Raw genomic sequence first — 20,381 nt, forward strand, 5'->3', positions numbered from 1 at the left:
CATAACTTCCTGGTTCATAGGTCAATGCTCAACCATTGAGCCACATTGGCCAGACAGGACTTAGTTCTTAAACTAAGTGCAAAGGAAAGCCAGTGAAGGGTTTTAAGTGAGAGGTTAGTGATATTCATTCATTCATTCATTCATTCATTCACTCAACAGCGGTGTCAGGGATAGAGAATGAGTTGAGGATGAAGAGTGGCAATAAGAGACTATTCAAGAGAGTATAACAGACATCTAGGTGAGAAACCCTGGTGGCTTAGACCAGGGTGGTGGCAGTGAAAATGGAGAGGAGTAGATGAATTTGATTGACATCTAGGTCAAAGTTTGAAGATAGATTGTATACAAGGGATGGGGAAGTGGGAGATACCTAGACTGATTCCCAGGTTTTTGGTTGAGCATGTGAAACATTGGTGGTGCCATTCACAGAGATAAGAAATTGAGTTTTTGGAAGAAAGATCATGAGCTCAGGTTTAGATATTTGGGATTTAAAGTAGCTTTGGGATATCCAGGTGGTGATGTCTAAGAGGTAATATATATATTATTTATTTTTAAATTGATTTTAGAGGGTGAAGAAGGGAGAGAGAGAGAGAGAGAGAGAGAGAGAGAGAGAGAGAGAGAGAGAGAGAAACATAGATGTGAGAGAGCTACATCGATCAGTTACCTTTTGTACTTGCCCCAACCAGGGGGTTTAAACCGGCAACCTAGGTATGTGCCCTGACTGGAATTGAACCCACAACCTTCTGGTGATGGGACAAGGCTTTAAGCAACTGAGCCACACTGGCTGGAGCACCTTAATTTTTAAAATTTATTTATTGATTTGAGAGGAAGGGAGAGAGAGAGAGAGAATTTGTTGTTTCATTTATTGATGCATTCATTGGTTGTTTATTTTTTTATTATTGATTTCAGAGAGTGGAAGGGGTAGGGAGAGAGAGATAGAGACATCAATGATGAGAGAGAGTCATTGATCAGTTCCCTCTTGCATGACCCCTACTGGGGGTCAGGCCCACAACCGGACATGCATGTGTCCTGACCTGGAATCAAACCGTGACTACCTGATTCATGAGTCGATGCTCAACCATTGAGCCACATTGGCCAGGCCATTCATTGTTTCTTGTATGTGCCCTGACCAGGGGTCGAACCCACAACCTTGGTGTTTAGGGACCACACTCTAACCAACTGAGCTACCCAGCCAAAGCTCACTTAGCATGTTTTCAAGGTCATCCAATTATAGTATGTATCAATACTTCATTCTTTTTTATTGCCCAATTATAGTCCATTGTATAGATATACTATATTTTGTTTATCCATCCATGGCAAATAAAATGGATATTTGTGTTGTTTCCACTTTTTGGCTATTATGAATAACTATAAATAAGCTATGAATATTTACACACAAGTTATTTTTATTATTGTTATATTAAATCCTCACCTGCGGATATGTTTATTGATTTTAGAGAGACATCCTAACAACTAAGCTACATGACCAGAGTGGCAACTCTATGTTTAACATTTTGAGGAACTACCAAACTATTTTCCAGAATGGCTACAGCATTTTACATTCCCATCAGTGATGTTATGAGGATTTCAATTTCTTAACATCCTTGTCAATACCTGTTATCAGTCTTTTATTGTAGCTATCCTAATGGGTATAAAGTGATATCTCATTGAGGTGGATTTTTTGTTTGTTTTGTTAATCCTCACTCCAGGTTATTGTTTTCTCAAGGATATTTTTTCCCATTGATTTTAGAGTGGAAGGGAGGGGTAGAGACAGAGAGAGAGAGAAACATCAATATGAGAGAGACTCATCAATTGGTTGCCTTCCACAAGGGCCCTGACTGAGGTACATGCCCTTCACCAGAATCAAACCCAAGACCCTGCAGTCTGCGGGCCAACGCTCTAACCACCGAGAAAACTGGCTAGGGCTCATTGAGGTTTTGATTTATATTTCCCTAATAACTAATAATGTTGAGCATCTTTTCACATGCTTATTGGCCATTTGTGTATCTTTGGAAATGTATCTATTCAAATCATTTGTCCATTTTTAATCAGGTCATTTGTCATTTTATTATTGAGTTGTAAAGAGTTCTTTATATATTCTGGATAATTGTCCCTAATCAGATATATGATTTGTAGATTATTTTCTCCCATTCTGTGGTTTGTCTTTTTATTACCAGAGAGCCACCCAAGTCAAAGGGGGATGGCTCTCCCCTCCTTGGCTCTTGTCATACTCGTGAGAAAGAATTCCTACGAGTGACAGAAAGCAGTGGTGAAGCAAAGCAAGCAGATTTATTAAGGAAGCAAAGCAAGCAAACGTAATACAATTGGATAAAGCACAAGTGGACAACTCAGCTAGTCTGAGCACCCCAGGCACCTGGTAGGGGCTCAAGGGTTTTATACTCCCCCCTCATAGATTTCAAGGTTCTCCTTTTACATTGTTGCAGCCTTCCCCAGAATTTATAAGAACATCTTGCGATTTTATCTTGCTTGCTTCTTTGTTCAATGGGTGAGATAAACTCCCCCCTTTTTTCCCCTTCCCCTCCTCCTGCCCTAGCAGCTATCTTTCCTGCCTAACATCCCTTCCCTCCCACCCCCTCAAGTGATACCATCCAAATGCTTTGGGGGTTTTGTTGTTTGTCCCCCAGACTTCATCTGTCCTTGGGTTTAGCTGGCACAAATGTCATTAATTGGGTATTTGTTTTTATTTTCCCAGGCCAGGGTGATTTAAGCTATGTATTCTCTGGTTAGGGAAGATGTCTAGTGAGCTGGCTACAAGCTGCCCAAACCGTTTGGCTTTATTTAATTTTCTTCTCTCAGTTTCCCCATTCCAGTTGCCTAGGAATTTTCCTAGCTTCTTACTATCCTGCCACATTTTCTTTCTTTCTTTATTCTTTTAAAATATATTTTTATTGATTTCAGAGAGGAAAGGAGAGGGGGAGAGAGAGCGAAACATCAAAGATGAGAGAGAATCATTGATTGGCTGCTTCTTACACTTCCCACACTGTGGATTGAGCCTGCAACCTGGGCATATGACCTGACCAGGAATCGAACCATAACCTCCTGGTTCATAGGTCGACACTCAACCACTGAACCATGCTGGCAGAGCCATTTTAATTTCTTGATAGTGTCCTTTGGAGTACAAAAGTTTTTAATTTTGATGAAGTTCAAGTTATTTCTTCTTTTGTTGCCTGTGCTTTTGTTGTTATAAGAAGCCATTGCCTAACTCAAGGTCATGGAGATTTACTAGTATTTTTGTGTTTTCTAGGAGTCTTCTATGACCTTATATTTAGGTCTATGATCTATGCGCACTCCTGTTTAAGAACCACTGGTTTGGGTTACATTTTCTACTTATCATGGCTAATCACTGTTCTTCCCAAAGACAATCCAAACCCTAAGAATTTTTAAGTCATTTGTTAGGATAATACAAATAATAATAAAACAGTTAACAATGTATATATTGAGCACTTGCTATGTGCTAAGCATTTTACATTACATAATCTTGCTCAATCTTCACTATGTTACCTAATCTTGCTCAATCTCCTCCATTTTTCAAGATGTAATATACTTTACTTGAAGATGATGTAATGCATATCTCCTCCTTTTATGTAAAAGGAAATAACAACACTTGTTTTGTACTGGTCTCAGCCTGTCAATAATCAGTATTGTAGCTGGACCAGCCCTTGTGGTTCGGACTATGATTTCAAGATGCCTTTTAGCAATAACCATCAGGAAACTTTGAAAAGATAAGGTTTATTACTTACAAGACTTGCAAGACCTGAAAATTACACAGCACACCTGGGGCCACATAGCAAGGTTAAGGAGAGAGAGAGCACACACTCACAGGCCACAGGCCTGAGTGGCTGCTTTTATTGGGCAGCGGCCTAGAGTTTGTAGGTGAAATTTAAAACTCATGGGCTCACACTTTATTGGTGAATTTAAAAAGCAGGAATTTAAAGCCCCAGAAGAAAGCAAAATAAACAAGTAGCCCAAATGATGTTATTTAAATCAACCAATATCTCTAAAACAAAGGAGTCTCAATAGGAGGAGGCCATCTGGCTCTTAATCTAATTGTGTGACTGGCAGCGTGTTTATTCAAGATAGCTGTCTTTGAAGTGGATGCCTTGGCAATCAAAGCTTAGGACAGGTATTTGCGTAACATAAAAGAAAAAAAAAAAAACCCAAGGTCAAGGCCTACGCTACACATTTACATCTTTAGGAAAGAAGGTTGTACAGACTAAGCTAATGTGTGTTAAAAGTATGGCACAATGCTTAGCAGAGCAGGGCTCGAAGGATGAGAGTGCCTTTATTCCTTCATGATCCCCTCTCCCAATGGAGACCTGCTCCTCCCAATGGTCGAGAAAGCTATCTGTTCTCAGGCTGATTTTTGCATTCAGCTAGCATCCTGTTCTTTCTTCCTTCTCTCATCATGGTTTGAGATTTTATTTTTATTTATGTTATTCTTAAGACTATCACATCTCTGCAACTGCTCTCTAAGTTCCATAAAAGCAAGAAATAAAACTTTGTCATTGCAATATTCTCCAACACCCAGTATAGATCCTGGGGATGTAATGATCTTAAATATATATATATATATATATATATATATATATATATATATATATACATATATATACACACACACACACACACACACACTTTCTTGTTTAAAATTCTCCAAAGGCACATGCATTGCACTTTGAATGAAGACCAAATTCCCAACCATGGCAAACAGGTCCCTACCTGACTCGCTCCTATCTGCCTCTGCATCCACACCTTCTATTCTACTACTCTCTTCTTGGACCATACCTTACTTGTTCTCTTTCTTTCTGACTCAGCTTGGAAGCTCTGATTAATTTCTCATCTTTTAGATCTCAGCTTAAATGTCACCTCTTCTCAGAGCCTTCCCTGATCACCTGTCCAGTGTTAATGTTATCATCATAATTAGGTAGTTAATATGAATAATAGGAAGAGAGCAAAGGGGAGGCCAGACATTATAAGCATGGTCATCTAGGTAGCTTCTGCAGGAAGCTACAGCTTCAAGCTCCCCAGGGAACCAGTGGTCCATTCCCTGCAGATCGGTGGGGGAAGGGATGGAACCAAGGGGGAGATGAGTGTATGGGCTGTGAAGTCTGGGTGACATAGGGAAGGCTCTTGCCTATCAGTTTAGCCTGGGGAACAATAAATTGGCTAGGGGGCAGACCCCATCAGAAGAGTGCAAAATCTTGGAAGGTCCTGGTTAAAATTCCCAGACAAAGAGTTCCCTTCTCTTGTCTCTTGCTCTTGTTCTCCTTTGCCCCTCACCTGTACTCCCCGGTGTGCTCGCCTGCCATGTGGGTTTAAGCAGCCCCATGGCCCATGGCTGTGCAGACCCCACACACAATGGACTGCAGCTAGGAATATAAGCTAAACTAGCCAGTTGCTGGACTGGACTGTACTTTAATATGGAATAGAAATTCCGGGCTGCTGAAGACAAGATTGGACTTTTCCCATGGTGGGACCTTGGAGGGGAACCTCCTTAATTTTACATCATCAATAAAGCTTTCAACAAGACCTTATCCTCCCACTGGGGCCCTGGGAAATTCTTTTCCTCATAGCACCCACTTCCATGGATAACATTACCACTACCCTTCCACCAAGTTATTCTTCATCATGTAACCTGTTTCATTTTGTTTACAGATCTGAAATTTCTTCATATATTTAATATTATTATAGCTAACATTTAAGCACTTTTCATACATTAATTAATGAAGTGGTGTGCTTCTGAATTCTTATCAAAGGGCTCTCCAAACTATAAAACCCTGATTTGGAGTGTGTGCTCACTTCTGTAATGTAAACACTTCCATTAGGAGGGATTTCAAGCTACCAACCTGTTTTCACTGAACACGGATTTGGGAAGGGCAGGGCAGTAGTACACAATATCTATATATATAAAAGCCTAAGTGACCATCACAACTGAACGGACAACCAAACAGGCTGCGTGGGGCAACCAGGCTGGCAGGGGGGTTAGTGAGGGGTGACCAAACGACTGAGCAGCAGGCTGCGTGGGGCAACCAGGCCAGCAGAGAGAGGTAGTGAGGGGCAACCAGGCTGGCGGAGGGAGCAGATGGGGGCAACCAGGCCGGCAGGGGAGGGCAGTTGGAGGTGACCAGGCCAGCAGGAGGGGCAGTTAGGGGCGATCAGGCAGGCAGGCAGGTGAGTAGTTAGGAGCCAGTGGTCCTGAATTGTGAGAGGGATGTCCAACTGCCAGTTTAGGCCCGATCCTGGGAATCGGGCCTAAACCGGCAGTCGGACATCCCCTGAGGGGTCCCGGATTGGAGAGGGTGCAGGCTGGGCTGAGGGGACCCCCCTGCCCCCATGCATGAATTTCGTGCACCGGGTCTCTAGTTATACAATATTTGCCTTAGTGAAATACCAAACCACCTCAAGAGCACAGTTAAAACAAAGTGTAGTAAAAACAATTAGGAAGTGATGAGTTTTGAATAAATATTCAAAAATAAATACCACCTTGTTTTTAATATAATTTATTTAGTTGTAAGTTTATATAATTTAATTTTTTATAATGGCTGTGTTTAAAAGTGGGAGAATTTCTAAGCATTCCGCAGTTGTTTCTAGCAGGCCAGTAGGAGCCAACAGCCAGTTCATTTTTCAGATGAGAGATCTGAGGCACGGAAAGGTTAAGCAACTGTTCCAGGCCGCAGGCCTAACACATCTGTCTCCTAAGCCAAAATGTATCCTCAGAATCCAATATAGTGCCTGAGAACAGATGTCGTTCAATACACAATTGCAAATACATGAATACATATTTAATTGTCTCTAAAAACATAAAAGAGAAACACTTAAGCATTAAAAACAAACACACCAGAGCGAAACTAACATCTCCTTAAAACTCACTCACAGCCCCACGGAGATCAATCCCTCATCTGCCTACTCTCCGCAGCGCTCCAGCTCCTGAGCGCCTTTACAGTTCACCAGCTGTCACTGGAGACGTCGCCCACGCCTTCGCCACCGGCTTGACTCGCCCGGCTTCCCGTCGTCCCGCCCTGCCGGGCCGCAAGGCTTCCTGGGAGTGGTAGTCCCCTGTCAGGCAGCTGCGGCGGCTGCAGCAGCCAGGCGCTCCGGGCCGCGGAACTACAGGGCTGGCGCACGGGCCTGAGGCTCTTCCGCATCGCCTATCGCTCCCCGGCGGCGCGCCGCCCCAGCTATCATGGCGGCTCCCTTGGCCCTGGTGCTGGTGGTGGCCGTGACGGTGCGGGCGGCCTTGTTCCGCTCCAGTCTGGCCGAGTTCATCTCCGAGCGGGTGGAGGTGGTGTCCCCACTGAGCTCTTGGAAGAGAGGTGAGGCATCGGCTCGAGTAGGCGGCCAGGTCCCTATGCTCTCCGGGCCTCTCTGAATCGGAGACGGGGCAGTGGCCGCCAGCACCACGCTCTGACCCGCTCCGGCGCCCTCCGCGGGCGGGAGGGCGGGGCCTAAGGACGCGTCTTCCTGGGGGAGGGGGCGAGGGACTGTTTGGTGAGGGTTGGGCCCAGGAGCGGGATTACCGGCGGGATGGAGAGCTGAGGGGGTGTGTCCCACTGGGGCCTTGAACCCAGGGAAGTGGCCTGAGGAAGGGATACTTAGAGGGCGTGCAAGGTGGAGTGGGAATTGAGGGGGGCTTGGGATTTCACGCGGGGTCCCTGGCGGTGCTCCCTGGAGGGTGGGACGGTGTGTGAGGGGCGGGGGGGGGGGTACCCCAGGTGAGGTGTTTAGACGTCTACTCTCAGTCTAAGCTCGCAGTACAGCTTTTCCTACTGTTTCTTCTTTTTTCTTTTTATTATTATTTTTAAAATTTATCGTTATTGTTCAGAGTATTACAGATGTCCCCCTTTCCCCCCATTGACCCCCTCCACTCCACTCCCCCCAGGCCTGCACCTCATTATTGTCTGTGTCCATGGGTTATGCATTTATGAATTTAAGCTCTTTGGTTAATCTCCCCCCCTTCCCTCTGAGATTAGTCAGTCTGTTCCATGCTTCTATGTCTCTGGGTCTGTTTTGTTCATCAGCTTATTTTGTTCATTAGATTCCACATGAGTGCGATTATGTGATACTTGTCTCTGACTGGCTTATTTCCCTTAGCATGGTACTCTCCAGGTCCCTCCATGCTGTCTCAGAGAGTAAGGGATCCTTCTTTTTTCACTGCTCCATAGTATTTCATGGTATAAATGTACCACAGCTTTTTTATCCACTCATCTACTGATGGGCACTTAGGCTGTTTCCAGATCTTCGCTATTGTAAATTGTGTTGTTATGAACATAGGGTTACATACATTCATATATATACACTGAGTGGCCAGATTATTATGACCACCCCATCAGTACTTCATTGGGCCACCTTTTGCCTTCAATACTGCGGCGATTCTTGGCTCCACAAGATGTTGAAAGGTGATGCGAGGAATCTGACACCATGCCTGATGAATAGCACTGTCCAGCTCTGTGAGATTTGATGGTTGTGGAACCAGCTGCCTGATGGCTCTTTTAACTTCGTCCCACAAATGCTCAATTGGATTGAGATCTGGTGATTGTGGGGGCCACCTAAGCAGGGTAAAGTCTCCCTCATATTCTTGAAACCACTCCTGCACAATACGAGAACCATGGCATGGCGCATTGTCTTGTTGGAAGAAGCCATCTCCATTGGGATACGCCATCAACACGATAGGATGAACCTGATCAACAACAATACTTGGGTATGTTGTGCTATTCAGACATTGTTCCACATGAATTAAAGGGCCCAAATCATGCCAGGAAAACATGCCCCAAACCATAACACTGCCCCCACCAGCTTGAAGGGGTGTACTCATGTAAGTGGAGTGCATGCTTTCCTGCTGTTTCCGCCAAATTCTCACTCTGCCATCTGCATGATGCAACTGGAAACATGATTCATCAGACCACATGACTTTTTCCCAATGCTCGACTGTCCAATCCTCATGGTCCTGTGCGAATTGGAGACATTTTATCTTGGTAACTGCAGACAGAAAAGGTGTTTGAACAGGCCTTCGGCTGTTTTTGCTGATACTCGCTCCATGTCTCCGAGTGCCAACAATCATCCCATGTTCAAAGGCTGTTAAATTGCGTTGTTTACCAATATCTTCAGAAAAAAAATCACTTCTACTGTCGTGGTAAACAACCTCCTTCCCTATTTATAATGGTCTTGGCCCTCTAGCAACTTCAGCGCAAAATTATAATTTGCCTACAAACATCAGGTGGTCATAATAATCTGGCCACTCAGTGTATATATACATATATATCCTATATAATAAAAGGATAATATGCAAATTGACCCTAATGGCGGAACAACCAGAACGACCGCTTGACCAGTCACTATGAGGCATGCTGACCACCTCTCAGTCCCATCCCCCGCCCGACAGGCTACAATCGCCCGATGGCAAACAGAGAACCGGGGTGGGTGGCGGCCGTGTGTGGGGCCGGCTGCAGGCAGCTGGGGAAGATGGCCCTGATCACAGGCCAGGCCTAGGGACTGTACCATGTACGAATTTCGTGTGCCTGGCCTCTAGTCATATATATATATATATATATACACACACACACACACACACACACACACACACACACACACACTAGAGGCCCGGCGCACAAAAATTTGTGCACTCGGAGGGGGGGTCCCTCAGCCTGGCCTGTGCCCTCTCTCAGTCTGGGACCCTTCGGGGGATGACCACCTGCTGGCTTAGGCCCGCTCCCCGGGGGATTGGGCCTAAGCTGGCAGTCAGACATCCCTCTGGCAGCCCGGGAGCCCTCGGGGGATGTCCACTTGCCAGCGGGGAGTAGACTTAAGCTGCAGTCTGACATCCTTAGTGCTGCTGAGGAGACGGGAGAGGCTCCCACCACCACCACTGTACTGGCAGCCGCCAGCCTGGCTTGTGGCTGAGCAGAGCTCCCCCTGTGGGAGTGCACTGACCACCAGGGGGCAGCTCCTGCATTGAGCGTCTGCCCCCTGGTGGTTAGTGTGTGTCATAGTGACCAGTCATTCCCAGTCTTTCTGCTATTAGGGTCAGTTTGCATATTACCCTTTTATTATATAGGATAGAGGCTTGGTGCATGGGTGGGGGCTGGCTGGTTTGCCCTGAAGGGTGTCCCGGATCAGGGTGGGGGTCCCGCTGGGGTGCCTGGCCAGCCTGGGTTAGGGGCTGATGGGGGTTTGCAGCTGGTCACACCCCCTTCAGGGTGGCGGTCCCCACTGGGGTGCCTGGCCAGCCTGGGTGAGGGGCTGATGGCTGTTTGTAGGCTGGGCAAGCCCCCCCCAGTGGGGACCCTCACCCCATGGAGGTTTTCAGGCTGATGACTGTTTTCAGGCAGGCCACACCCCCTTTAGGGTGGGGGGTCCCCACTGGGTTGCCTGGCCAGTCTGGGTGAGGGGCTGAGGGCCGTTTTCAGGCTGGCCAAGCCCCCTGGCGATGGAAGCTCCCAGCCTCTCCTTTTTTTCTTTTTCTTTTTTTATTCTGGGATTTATTTACCTTCTATAATTGAAACTTTGTTGCCTTCAGTGGAGCTCAGACCCGGCCGCGGCAGGCGGGAAGCTTGGCTTCCTCCATCACTGGAGCAACCAAGCCTCCTGCTTGCTCCAGCTCCGTGACTGCCGGCCGCCATCTTGGTTGGGTTAATTTACATATAGTCGCTCTGATTGGCTGATGGGTGTGGCTTAAAGCATAGCAAAGGTATGGTCAATTTGCATGTTTGTCTTTTATTAGATTAGATATATAATTTATTTTTAAAGAAATGTTGAAAGATGTGAGGTATAGGGTCAGCTTTAGCTCAAGCGGTTACTTTGGTTTCTGCTCGTTGCGGACACATAACCCTGCCTTAAGATGTGAAGTGTCCGAAGCAGGGTTTGAAGATTTTCTTTAAAAACATTTTTTTTTTACTGAAGTACAGTATATACAGTGCCCAGAAAATAAATGTAGAGCTTAATGAATTTTTACAAACTGTATATACCATGTGGGCAACACCCAGATCAAAAAACAGAACATTACCAGCACCCCAGAAGTCCCCTTCCTGTGCTTGAACTTTAAATTCTAGAGTTTTGATGTTATAAACTTTTTGTTGTTGTTGTCAATTCTTACTAGAGGATATTTTTAGTGTTTATTTTTGTTGTTAATCCTCACCCGAGGACATTTTCCCATTGATTTTTAGAGAGAATGAAAAGGTGGGGGTGGGACACAGAGAGAGAAACTTCGATATGTGAGAGACACATCGATTGGTTCCCTCCCACACTCACCCTGTTTGGGACAGGGATTGTTCCTGCAACCCAGGTATTTACTCTTTACTGGGAATTGAACATTTGGGTCTACGGGCGTCCCTCTAACCACTGAGCAACACCAGCCACAGCAATCCCATAAATATTTTGGAATGGGAAATGGCATAATAAGTGAGTGTTTAAGAATAATTAGAGCCCGGCCAGCATAGCTTAGTGGTTGAGCTATGAACGAGGAGGTTAGAGTTGGATTCCTGGTCAGGGCATATGTGGGCTCAGTCCCCAGTAGGGATGTGCAGGAGGCAGCTGATCAATGATTCTCTCTCATCATTGATGTTTCTGTCTCTCTCCCTCTCCCTTCCTTTCTGAAATCAGTAAAAATACTTTAAAAAAAAGAATAATTAGAGCTAAGAGTTCTAAAAATACTATATATCATTGACTGACTTATTTCACTTAGCATGGTATGCTCCAGGTACCTCCATGCTGTCTCAAAGGGTAAAAGATTCTTTTTTACTGCTGCATAGTATTCCTTGGTAATAAATGTACCACAGCTTTTTCATCCATTCGTCTACTGATGGGCAATTGGGCTGGTTCCAGATCCTAGATATTGTAAATTATGCTGTTATGAACATAGGGGTGCATATATTCTTTCTGATTGGTGTTTCGGGTTTCTTAGAATATATTCCTCTAAGTGGGATCACTGAGTCAAATGGCAGTTCCATTATTTAATTTTTTTAAGAAATTCCATACTGTTTTCCATAATGGCTGCACCAGTCTGCATTCCCACTAGCAGGGTAGTAGGGTTCCCTTTTCTTAGCATCCTCACCAACACTTCTCATTTGTTGATTTGTTGATGGTAACCATTATAGTATCTACATGATCTCGCTCATGTGGAATCTAATTAACAAAATAAACTGATGAATGGAGTGGATCTGGAGACATGGGAGCATGGAACAGAGTGCGGAATCTTGGAGGGAAGGTGGGGGAGGGTGGATGGGTGGGAGGTTATCAACCAAAGAACTTGTATGCATATATGTATAACCCATCAACACTGACAGGGTGGTGAAGGCCTGGGGTAGGGGATGGGGGTGGGCTGGAGGGGGTCAATGGAGGAAAAAACAGGGACATATGTAATACTTTCAACAATAAAGATTTTTAAAATAAGTAAATAAATAAATAAAAATACTGTATAATAGAGATTATGATAAGCCTCATTTTATCCTCCAGTTATTCTCTGTTAGATGGTGTTATTTTCCTCATTTGACAGTTGAGGAAACTGAGATTTAGAGAAGATAAGTAATTTGTCCCAGTTTCCCAGGTGACAAATGGTAATAAAGGTAGTAGTAATTCGTATGTAGGATGGTAAGAACTTAGATTTTATATATCTGCATATAATATTTGCATTTAATTTTTTGTTGAAGCCACTTGGTTCCTGCTCTGGATACCATAAGACCCAAGGCAGTATTAGGCCTCCTTCCTCTGCTCTCTTAGCAGTTTATACATACCTCTATTAAGAGCATTTCTTTTTTTGTTTTTTATATTTTTATTAATTTCAGAGAAGGGAGGAGAGAGAGATGGAAACATCAGTCATGAGAGAGAATCATTGATCGGCTGCCTCCTGCATGCCCCACACTGGGGATTGAGCCCACAACCCAGGCATGTGCCCTAACCAGGAATTGAACCATGACCTCCTGATTCATAAGTTTACTCTCAACCATTGAGCTATGCTGGCTGGGCTTAAGAGCATTTCTCATTTTATATCATAATTCTTTGTTTATATCTAGTTTCTCTACTGTATTATGAGTTCCTTGAAGATTAGAACTGTTTTAGTCATCCTTGAATTCTTTGTGTCTGGCATAGAGTAATTGCATAGTTAACTACTTATTGAATAAACTAGAGGCCCAGTGCACGACTTTGTGCACGGGTGGGGTCCCTCGGCCTGGCCAGCAATAGGGGCCAATCTGGGCCATGGGAGGTTGGCTTGGGGGAAGGCCTGAGGGAGGTTGGCTGGCAGGGGGAAGGACCGTGGGAGGTTGGTTGTGGGAGTGCACTGACCACCAGGGGGCAAATCCTGTGTTGAGCGTCTGCCCCTTGGTGGTTAGTGGGCATCATAGTGACCGGTCGACCAGTCGTTTGGTCGTTCAGTCGCTTAGGCTTTTATATATATAGATATTGAAGAAAAGAAACCATAAGATCTGGTTGCTTATAGGATTGACAGGGTGAAGGATCCAAGATGAGGCAATGTAGTATGGTCATTAAGAGCACAGGGCAATGGGAGGATAAGCACACATTTGTAATACCTTAATCAATAAAGGGGAAAAAAAATAAAGAGCACAGGGTCTGGGATCTTAAAGAGGGTTTTAGTCCCTCTCTGCCTGTGCCACTTACTATCTGTATGATCTCCAACATCAGCTTTCTCATTTATAAAATAGGAAGTTATAATATGTACCCCATTAAATTAGATGATCCATGTTGAAGTTCTTAGCACAGTGATGAAAGTCAAAATGGCTAATTCTAAGATTTTGAGTTTCAATAATACGAAGAACAGTGATGATACTGGCTGAAGTAAGTGAGTCAGAAATGATAGCAATTTAAATAAATCTCCATTAATGGACATTGGGATTATTTTTAATTTTTCCCCACTCTTGAGCATGGTAATGAACTTTCTTCTTTGGATAAATTGCCCTGAGAACAATCATTTCTGAGTCAAAGAGCATACACTTAAAAGGTACATATTGAAGAAAAATTAATGCAAATGTCAAACAAAGCACATAAGCAGCGGTTCTCAACCTGTGGGTCGCGAACAATGAAAATACATCCTGCAGATCAGATATTTACATTATGATTCATAACAGTAGCAAAATTATAGTTACGAAGTAGCAACGAAAATAATTTTATGGTTGGGGGTCACCACAACATGAGGAACTGCATTAAAGGGGCGCGGCAGGAGGAAGGTTGCGAACCACTGTGAGTGATTGCTCATTTCACCACCTATGAGCAACGTTTCTCACAAGTTTCTAATTTGTTATCTTACTGTGTTTTGAAATGGAGCAGAATATACATAAATGAAACAGTTTAAAGTAGGTGGAAGTTACAAGGAGATTAAAGGAAATTTATAGTTTAATATAAAACGTTCCCATAATGAGTGGTTTGCCACAGGGAAAGGGATACTGTATGGAAGAAAGCTCCCCATTATCAGAAATGTTCAAATCAAGACTTAGACCCACTTTCTGGGAATAAGTTAAGGGGTTTAGATAAACTATAAGGCCTTTTTTTTTTTTGTCCTGGGAGTATCTAACACTGGCTTATGGCCATCTGCATATGTCTTTGAAGTAAAATGAACTTGGATGTCTTACTTTTCAGTGGTTGAAGGCCTCTCACTGTTGGACTTGGGAGTGTCTCCATATTCAGGAGCAGTATTTCATGAAGTAAGTGTTCTTGTTTTCTTTTATGGGTACTAAGAGTAATTTATAGCCACAAATACCAAAGCCTAGCCTCCAGTTAGTACAAACATTTAAAAAGATCTATTTTTTGAAAATCATATTTAGAAATAGCCCTTTTGTACATGTCCTTCACATAAGAAGTTTTCATGGTTGCAGTAGAAATGATCCATATTAAGATTGGACTTTGGGGAGGCACATGAGACTTCTGTAGAGGTTACCATTTTTAATGGCAAGTGAATTATAAACAGTTCCCAGTTTCTGAATAGGTTGTATGCTAATTGGCATGTAATTGGTTCTTTGGAACATGTTTTCCCATGAAAATTGTGATAGCAATGTTGGTTTCTTAGAAAGCCCATAAAAGTCTATTTAACCCATAAAATTAGTTCGTAAGAATAATAAAATCACTCTTAATTCACCATTCTTGCTTGGGTTACCTGACAAATCTTTTTTTTTTTTTTTTTTTTTTAGCATTTGTTTTTAAATATACTTTTATTGATTTCAGAGAGGAAGGGAGAGGGAGAGAGAGATAGAAACATCAATGATGCTGAAACTGGTTTGGCTCAGTGGATAGAGCGTCGGCCTGTGGACTGAAAGGTCCCAGGTTCGATTCCGGTCAAGGGCATGTACCTGGGTTGCGGGCACATCCCCAATAGGAGATGTGCAGGAGGCAGCTGATTGATGTTTCTCTCTCATCGATGTTTCTAACTCTCTCTATCTCTCTCCCTTCCTCTCTGTAAAAAATCAATAAAATTAAAAAAAAAGAAAAAAAGAAACGTCAATGATGAGAGAATCATTGATTGGCTGCCTCCTACATGCCCCCTACTGGGGATTGAGCCCACAATCTGGGCATGTGCCCTGACCAGGAATTGAACCATGACCTCCTGGTTCATAGGTAAATGCTCAATCACTGAGCCACGCCTGCCGGGCTTGACAAGTCTTTCTGCATCATCTTGCTCCTTTATTCTGCAGTCAGAGCCATCTTTGGAAAATGTGAATCTGATTTTATCGTTGTCCTGCTTAGTACCTTTGAGTGCTCACCATTGACCTCAGGATGAAATTCAAACACCTTTTGGGGCATAATGCCTGGTGGGCCCTACTTACCACATCAACCATATTTCTTTCCATTCTTCCCTTCCTATTTTATTTTATTTTTATTTTACAGAGAGGAAGGGAGAGGGATAGAAAGTTAGAAACATCGATGAGAGAGAAACATCTATTAGCTGCCTCCTGTATGCCTCCTACTGGGGTTGGAGCCTGCAACCAAGGAACATGTCCTTGACCCGAATCAAACCCGGGACTCTTCAGTCCACAGGCCAACACTCTATCCCAAGGGTGGGCAACCTTTTTGTGAGTGCGTGCCAAAACCAGCAAAATCTCTGACTCAAAATTCTTCTGTGTGCCAACCCTAATTTTTTGAGAACATGTTACGCCTACTTGATATCTCTTAAGGTGTACATATGTGAAGAACCTTGAAGAAATAATAAAATTCATTCGAGCGACAAAAACACAGTATATGATGATGAAAAATACATTTATTTTTTAATGTATACATGTACACTGATAGTCCGACAGAAAACTTTATGACTCCATTTGATATTATCAGTGGGACTTTTGCTGCCGCATCACTGATGACAGAGATTTTACATCAGGTTTATATTTCGTGACCTTCAGAGATATGCACGAGCTACTACTTTCATCCATCAGGCTACTCCTATTATGAGACTTAACAAAATTCATCACTGAGAACAAAGATTCACAAACGTATGTGGATGAAACCAAAACACTGGTCGGATCTAGGAAGGCAGGGAGAGTTAAGGGAGAGGCATTGCTCTTCCCCTCTCTCGTCAATCCATGTCTATGGTCTTTAAGATAACTTGTTATGTAAAATTATTTATTTATCTAAGATGCAACTACACTGAATTTATCTGACAAATAAAGAAGTCGATATTAAGAAAAAAATTGTAAATGGAAGATTATAAGAGAGGGTTTCGCGTGCCAGAAAAAGTTACTGGCGTGCCATGTTTGGCACTCATGCCAGGGGTTGCCCACCCCTGCGCTATCCACTGAGCCAAACCAGTTAGGGCCTTCCTATTCTTATTGACCATATTATTTTAAAGTAGAAGTTTTCTAATTTGACCATTTAATCCCCAAATTTTACAGATGTCTCCCTAATACCTACTTTGAGCACTATTTTTTTTCTTTCATCTCATTTCCTAAAGCATTATTCAACTTAGTTCTCATGGAGATAACAATTGTCTTTTGCATTCATAATTCATTATCTTTGTATTGCTATCGAATCAAACCATAATAACAAGAACTACTAGCAGAAGTAGGTTAGGAATAATTTAAGAGAATAAGCACACAGTTCAGTTATTGGGAACAGGTTGTATGGGCATACCAGAGAGTAGCCCACTAGCCAGGAGGGCTCTGGGTGCTATAGGCCCTGGGCAGTATGTTTTCTAGACAGACTAGGAATCCCCTGAGAGAATCCTGACATACTTTCGTTATGCTCCAGCACCATATTATCTATGTATCTTTTTCATGCCATTGTCTCCTTATGGAGGGCCATTCTTCCTTTTTGAGGGGGTTTGTTCTCTATTCTGATATTAGCTTAAGTTTTACCCTTCCAGGAGCCATCACTCATCACCTTAGACTAGGTTTGATGTTCCTCCTGTATTTTGCAAAATATCTTGTGCTTATCCTTTTTATGACTCATATCACACTCTTTTTTTTTTTAATATATTTTATTGATTTTTCACAGAGAGGAAGGGAGAGAGATAGAGAGAGTTAGAAACATCGATGAGAGAGAAACATCCATCAGCTGCCTCTTGCACATCCCCCAACGGGGATGTACCCGCAACCCAGGTACATGCCCTTGACCGGAATCGAACCCGGGACCTCTCAGTCCGCAGGCTGACGCTCTATCCACTGAGCCAAACTGGTTTCGGCTCATATCACACTCTTGAAATTACCTTTGTACATGTTTTGCCCATTATAATATTTGCTCGTCAGAACAAGTACTGGCACCTTTTCATTTATTTTTTAATACTAGTGTGTAGCTCTATATCTGCATGTGTATTCTAATCCCTCCTTCCCTTCTCTCTTCCTTTAATAAAAACTTGTTAAATATATACCAAATGCCAGCTTATGCTGCAAGGTGCTGGGGATACAGAACAAAATACAACCCTTGGCCTCATGGTACTTATATTTCTGAAAGAAACAGACAGTGAGTTTGTAAAAAAACAAACATTTCAGAGCAAAGAATATCACCAGGGATAAGGAAGGTCATTTCATCACAATAAAGATGTCAGTTCATCAAGAGGACATAGCAATTTAAAATTTTTATGTACTTAATGGCAGAGTTTTGAAATACATGAAAACTGATAGACCTGCAAGGAGAAATAGACAAATTTACAGTTATAGTCAGAGATTTAAATATTCTTCTCTCAATGATTAATAGAATAAGCAGATATATAGAAGACTTGAAAAACACTTTCCACCAACTTGACTGCATTGACACTTATGGAACATTCCATCCAGTGAGCAAAACACATAATTTTTAAGTGTATATGAAACATTTGCAGGATAGATTATATTCTGAGCCATAGAATAAAACTCAATAAATTTAAAAGGATTGAAGTCATACAAAGTATATTCTCTATCTACTATGGAACTAAATAAAAAATTGGTATCAGAAAGATATCTGGAGAATCTCCAAATATTTAAAAATTAAGTAACTAATCCCTAAGTAACCCATGAATTAAAGAAGAAATCAGAAGGGAAATTAGAAAGTATTTTGAACTGAATGAAAATGAAAATACACCCTGTAAAAGTATATGGGATGTCACTAAAGTGGTACTTAGGGGGAAATTTCCAGTTCTCAATGCCTATATGAGGAAAGAAAGGTCTCAAATGAATGACCTCAGTGCTACCTCAAGAGACTAGAAAAAGAAGATAAATTCAAAGTAAGCAAAATAAAAGAAATAAAGATCAGAGTAGAAAAAAATGAAATAGGAAACAGAAAAACAATAGAAAATTACTGAAACAAAGTTGGTTCTTTGGGATGAACATAAAATTGATAAATTTTGGGGGATGGTGGATAGGTTGTGGTGATGGTTTCATGAATGTATTCTTAGGTCAAAATTTATCAAATAGTATTTTATACTGATTTTTCCTCTATAAAGCTAAAGTTTAAAAAAATGAGATTTCAGTTAAGTGGTAAGTACAGCTGGGTGAAGGGAAAGAGTGACAGTCATATATATGTTAATATTAGATAGTGTTCAGGGAATACTCTCTAAGGAAGTGAAATTTGAATAAGAGATCTAAATGAAGCGAGTAAGCTATATGAGGTCCCTGATTTGGGAATGAGCTTGGCATTTGTGAATTGCAGAAAGATGGCCAGTGTTGCTAAGGCAGAATGAACAAAGAGGAAAATAATAGAGATAAATTTTGAGAAGAAGTTAGGGGCCAGATTATGTAGAACTTTTTATAGACATGGTTAGGAATTTGGATTTTCTATCCATTTTTAATATAATTATTTTTAATATTTTTATTGGTTTCAGAGAGGAAGGGGGAGGGAGAAAGAGAGAAACATCGACATGAGAGAGAATCATTGATCTGCTGCCCCCCACTGGGGATTGAGCCCACAACCTGGGTATGTGCCCTTGACAGGAATCGAACCCAAGACCCTTCAGTCCGAAAGCCGACGCTCTATCCACTGAGCCAGATTGGCTAGGGCAATATAATTATTTTTAATGTCCAGAGTTTGTAATAGGAGGGCCAGAGCTTCCTCCCAGATTCAAGTTTATAAAACCTTAATTGGCTGGTGAGGCCTATTGGGATACTTCTTATTTAATTTGGTTTCTGGGAGGACTTCATTCACGTCCTCAATGGTCATTTGAGCAAATGGAATTATGTTCTTCATGTTCTCCAGCCCTTTCATGTTCTTCAGTCGTGATCTCTGAGGGAGACAAAAAACTCAGCAAAACTTTAACATCTTTTTTTTTCTTTAGTATCCACTTGGACAGTTTATTTATCTTCTGGCACAGGCATCTTCAGGACATTAAGCTTCTCAAAGCCATGTGCCAAGCTGGCCTTCACCCATGACCTTGTAGTAATCCCAATCAATAGCAGTGGATTCTCAGGTAGAGTAGCCAACCTGGAGGTAAGGATCTCATTTTGGGATTTCAGTGAGTTTTAGAACAAGTTTTCACCCAGCCATCACGAGATCTTTCAACAACCCCACTGTCCACAATAGCAAGTAGATTTTACTTTTACATACTGAAAGACTTTTAAACCAGGAGAGAAGTGTTCATATTTATTTTATATTTGATAAATATTGTTGTGGACACTGTGAGGAAAATTGAATCTAGGGGCAAGAAGTGAAGCAAGGAAGAAATGGTGAGGATACTTATACAGTAGTCTAAGCAGGATGACGGTGGCTTGGAACTAGGGTGGTAACAATTAATATGGTGAAAAATTATTAGATTCTTTAAAAAGTGATAGATTCAAGTTATATTTTTAGAGGTAGACTTGTTAATAAATTGGATGCAAGATATGAAGGCAAGAGAGGATTTTAAAGATAGCAGACTTTTGTCCTAAGCAGTTGAGTGAATGGTGGTGTTATTTAATGAGATGAAGCATACTAAAGGAGGAACAGGTTTTAGTGGGGTGGAAAAAGAGTTCAGATTTTACCATGTT

The 20,381-nt window shown here is 42.3% G+C and overlaps 2 protein-coding genes across 4 annotated transcripts in view; both read left to right on the forward strand.

Moving 5' to 3' along the window:
• NCOA6 (nuclear receptor coactivator 6) overlaps positions 1–1,668 on the forward strand; it is a 137,202-nt gene extending 135,534 nt beyond the window's left edge. The window contains exon 16 of the mRNA XM_036321067.1: positions 1,455–1,668. The gene's annotated coding sequence lies outside the window, so the exon portion shown is untranslated. The remainder of the gene's footprint in view (positions 1–1,454) is intronic.
• Positions 1,669–6,603: 4,935 nt separating this feature from the next.
• The window catches only part of PIGU (phosphatidylinositol glycan anchor biosynthesis class U), an 88,741-nt gene continuing 74,963 nt past the window's right edge, over positions 6,604–20,381 (forward strand). The window contains exons 1-2 of one of the 3 annotated variants that reach the window (XM_036321079.1): positions 6,604–7,331; positions 14,602–14,666. In XM_036321079.1, the coding sequence (XP_036176972.1) occupies positions 7,202–7,331; positions 14,602–14,666 (195 nt within the window). In that variant the 5' untranslated portion in view covers positions 6,604–7,201. The remainder of the gene's footprint in view (positions 7,332–14,601; positions 14,667–20,381) is intronic. The other 2 variants (XM_036321077.1, XM_036321078.1) reach the window with 2 other exon arrangements.

This window comes from Myotis myotis, unplaced genomic scaffold (genome assembly GCF_014108235.1).
Source record: "Myotis myotis isolate mMyoMyo1 unplaced genomic scaffold, mMyoMyo1.p scaffold_m19_p_9, whole genome shotgun sequence".
In the NCBI taxonomy this organism is placed as follows: domain Eukaryota; kingdom Metazoa; phylum Chordata; class Mammalia; order Chiroptera; family Vespertilionidae; genus Myotis; species Myotis myotis.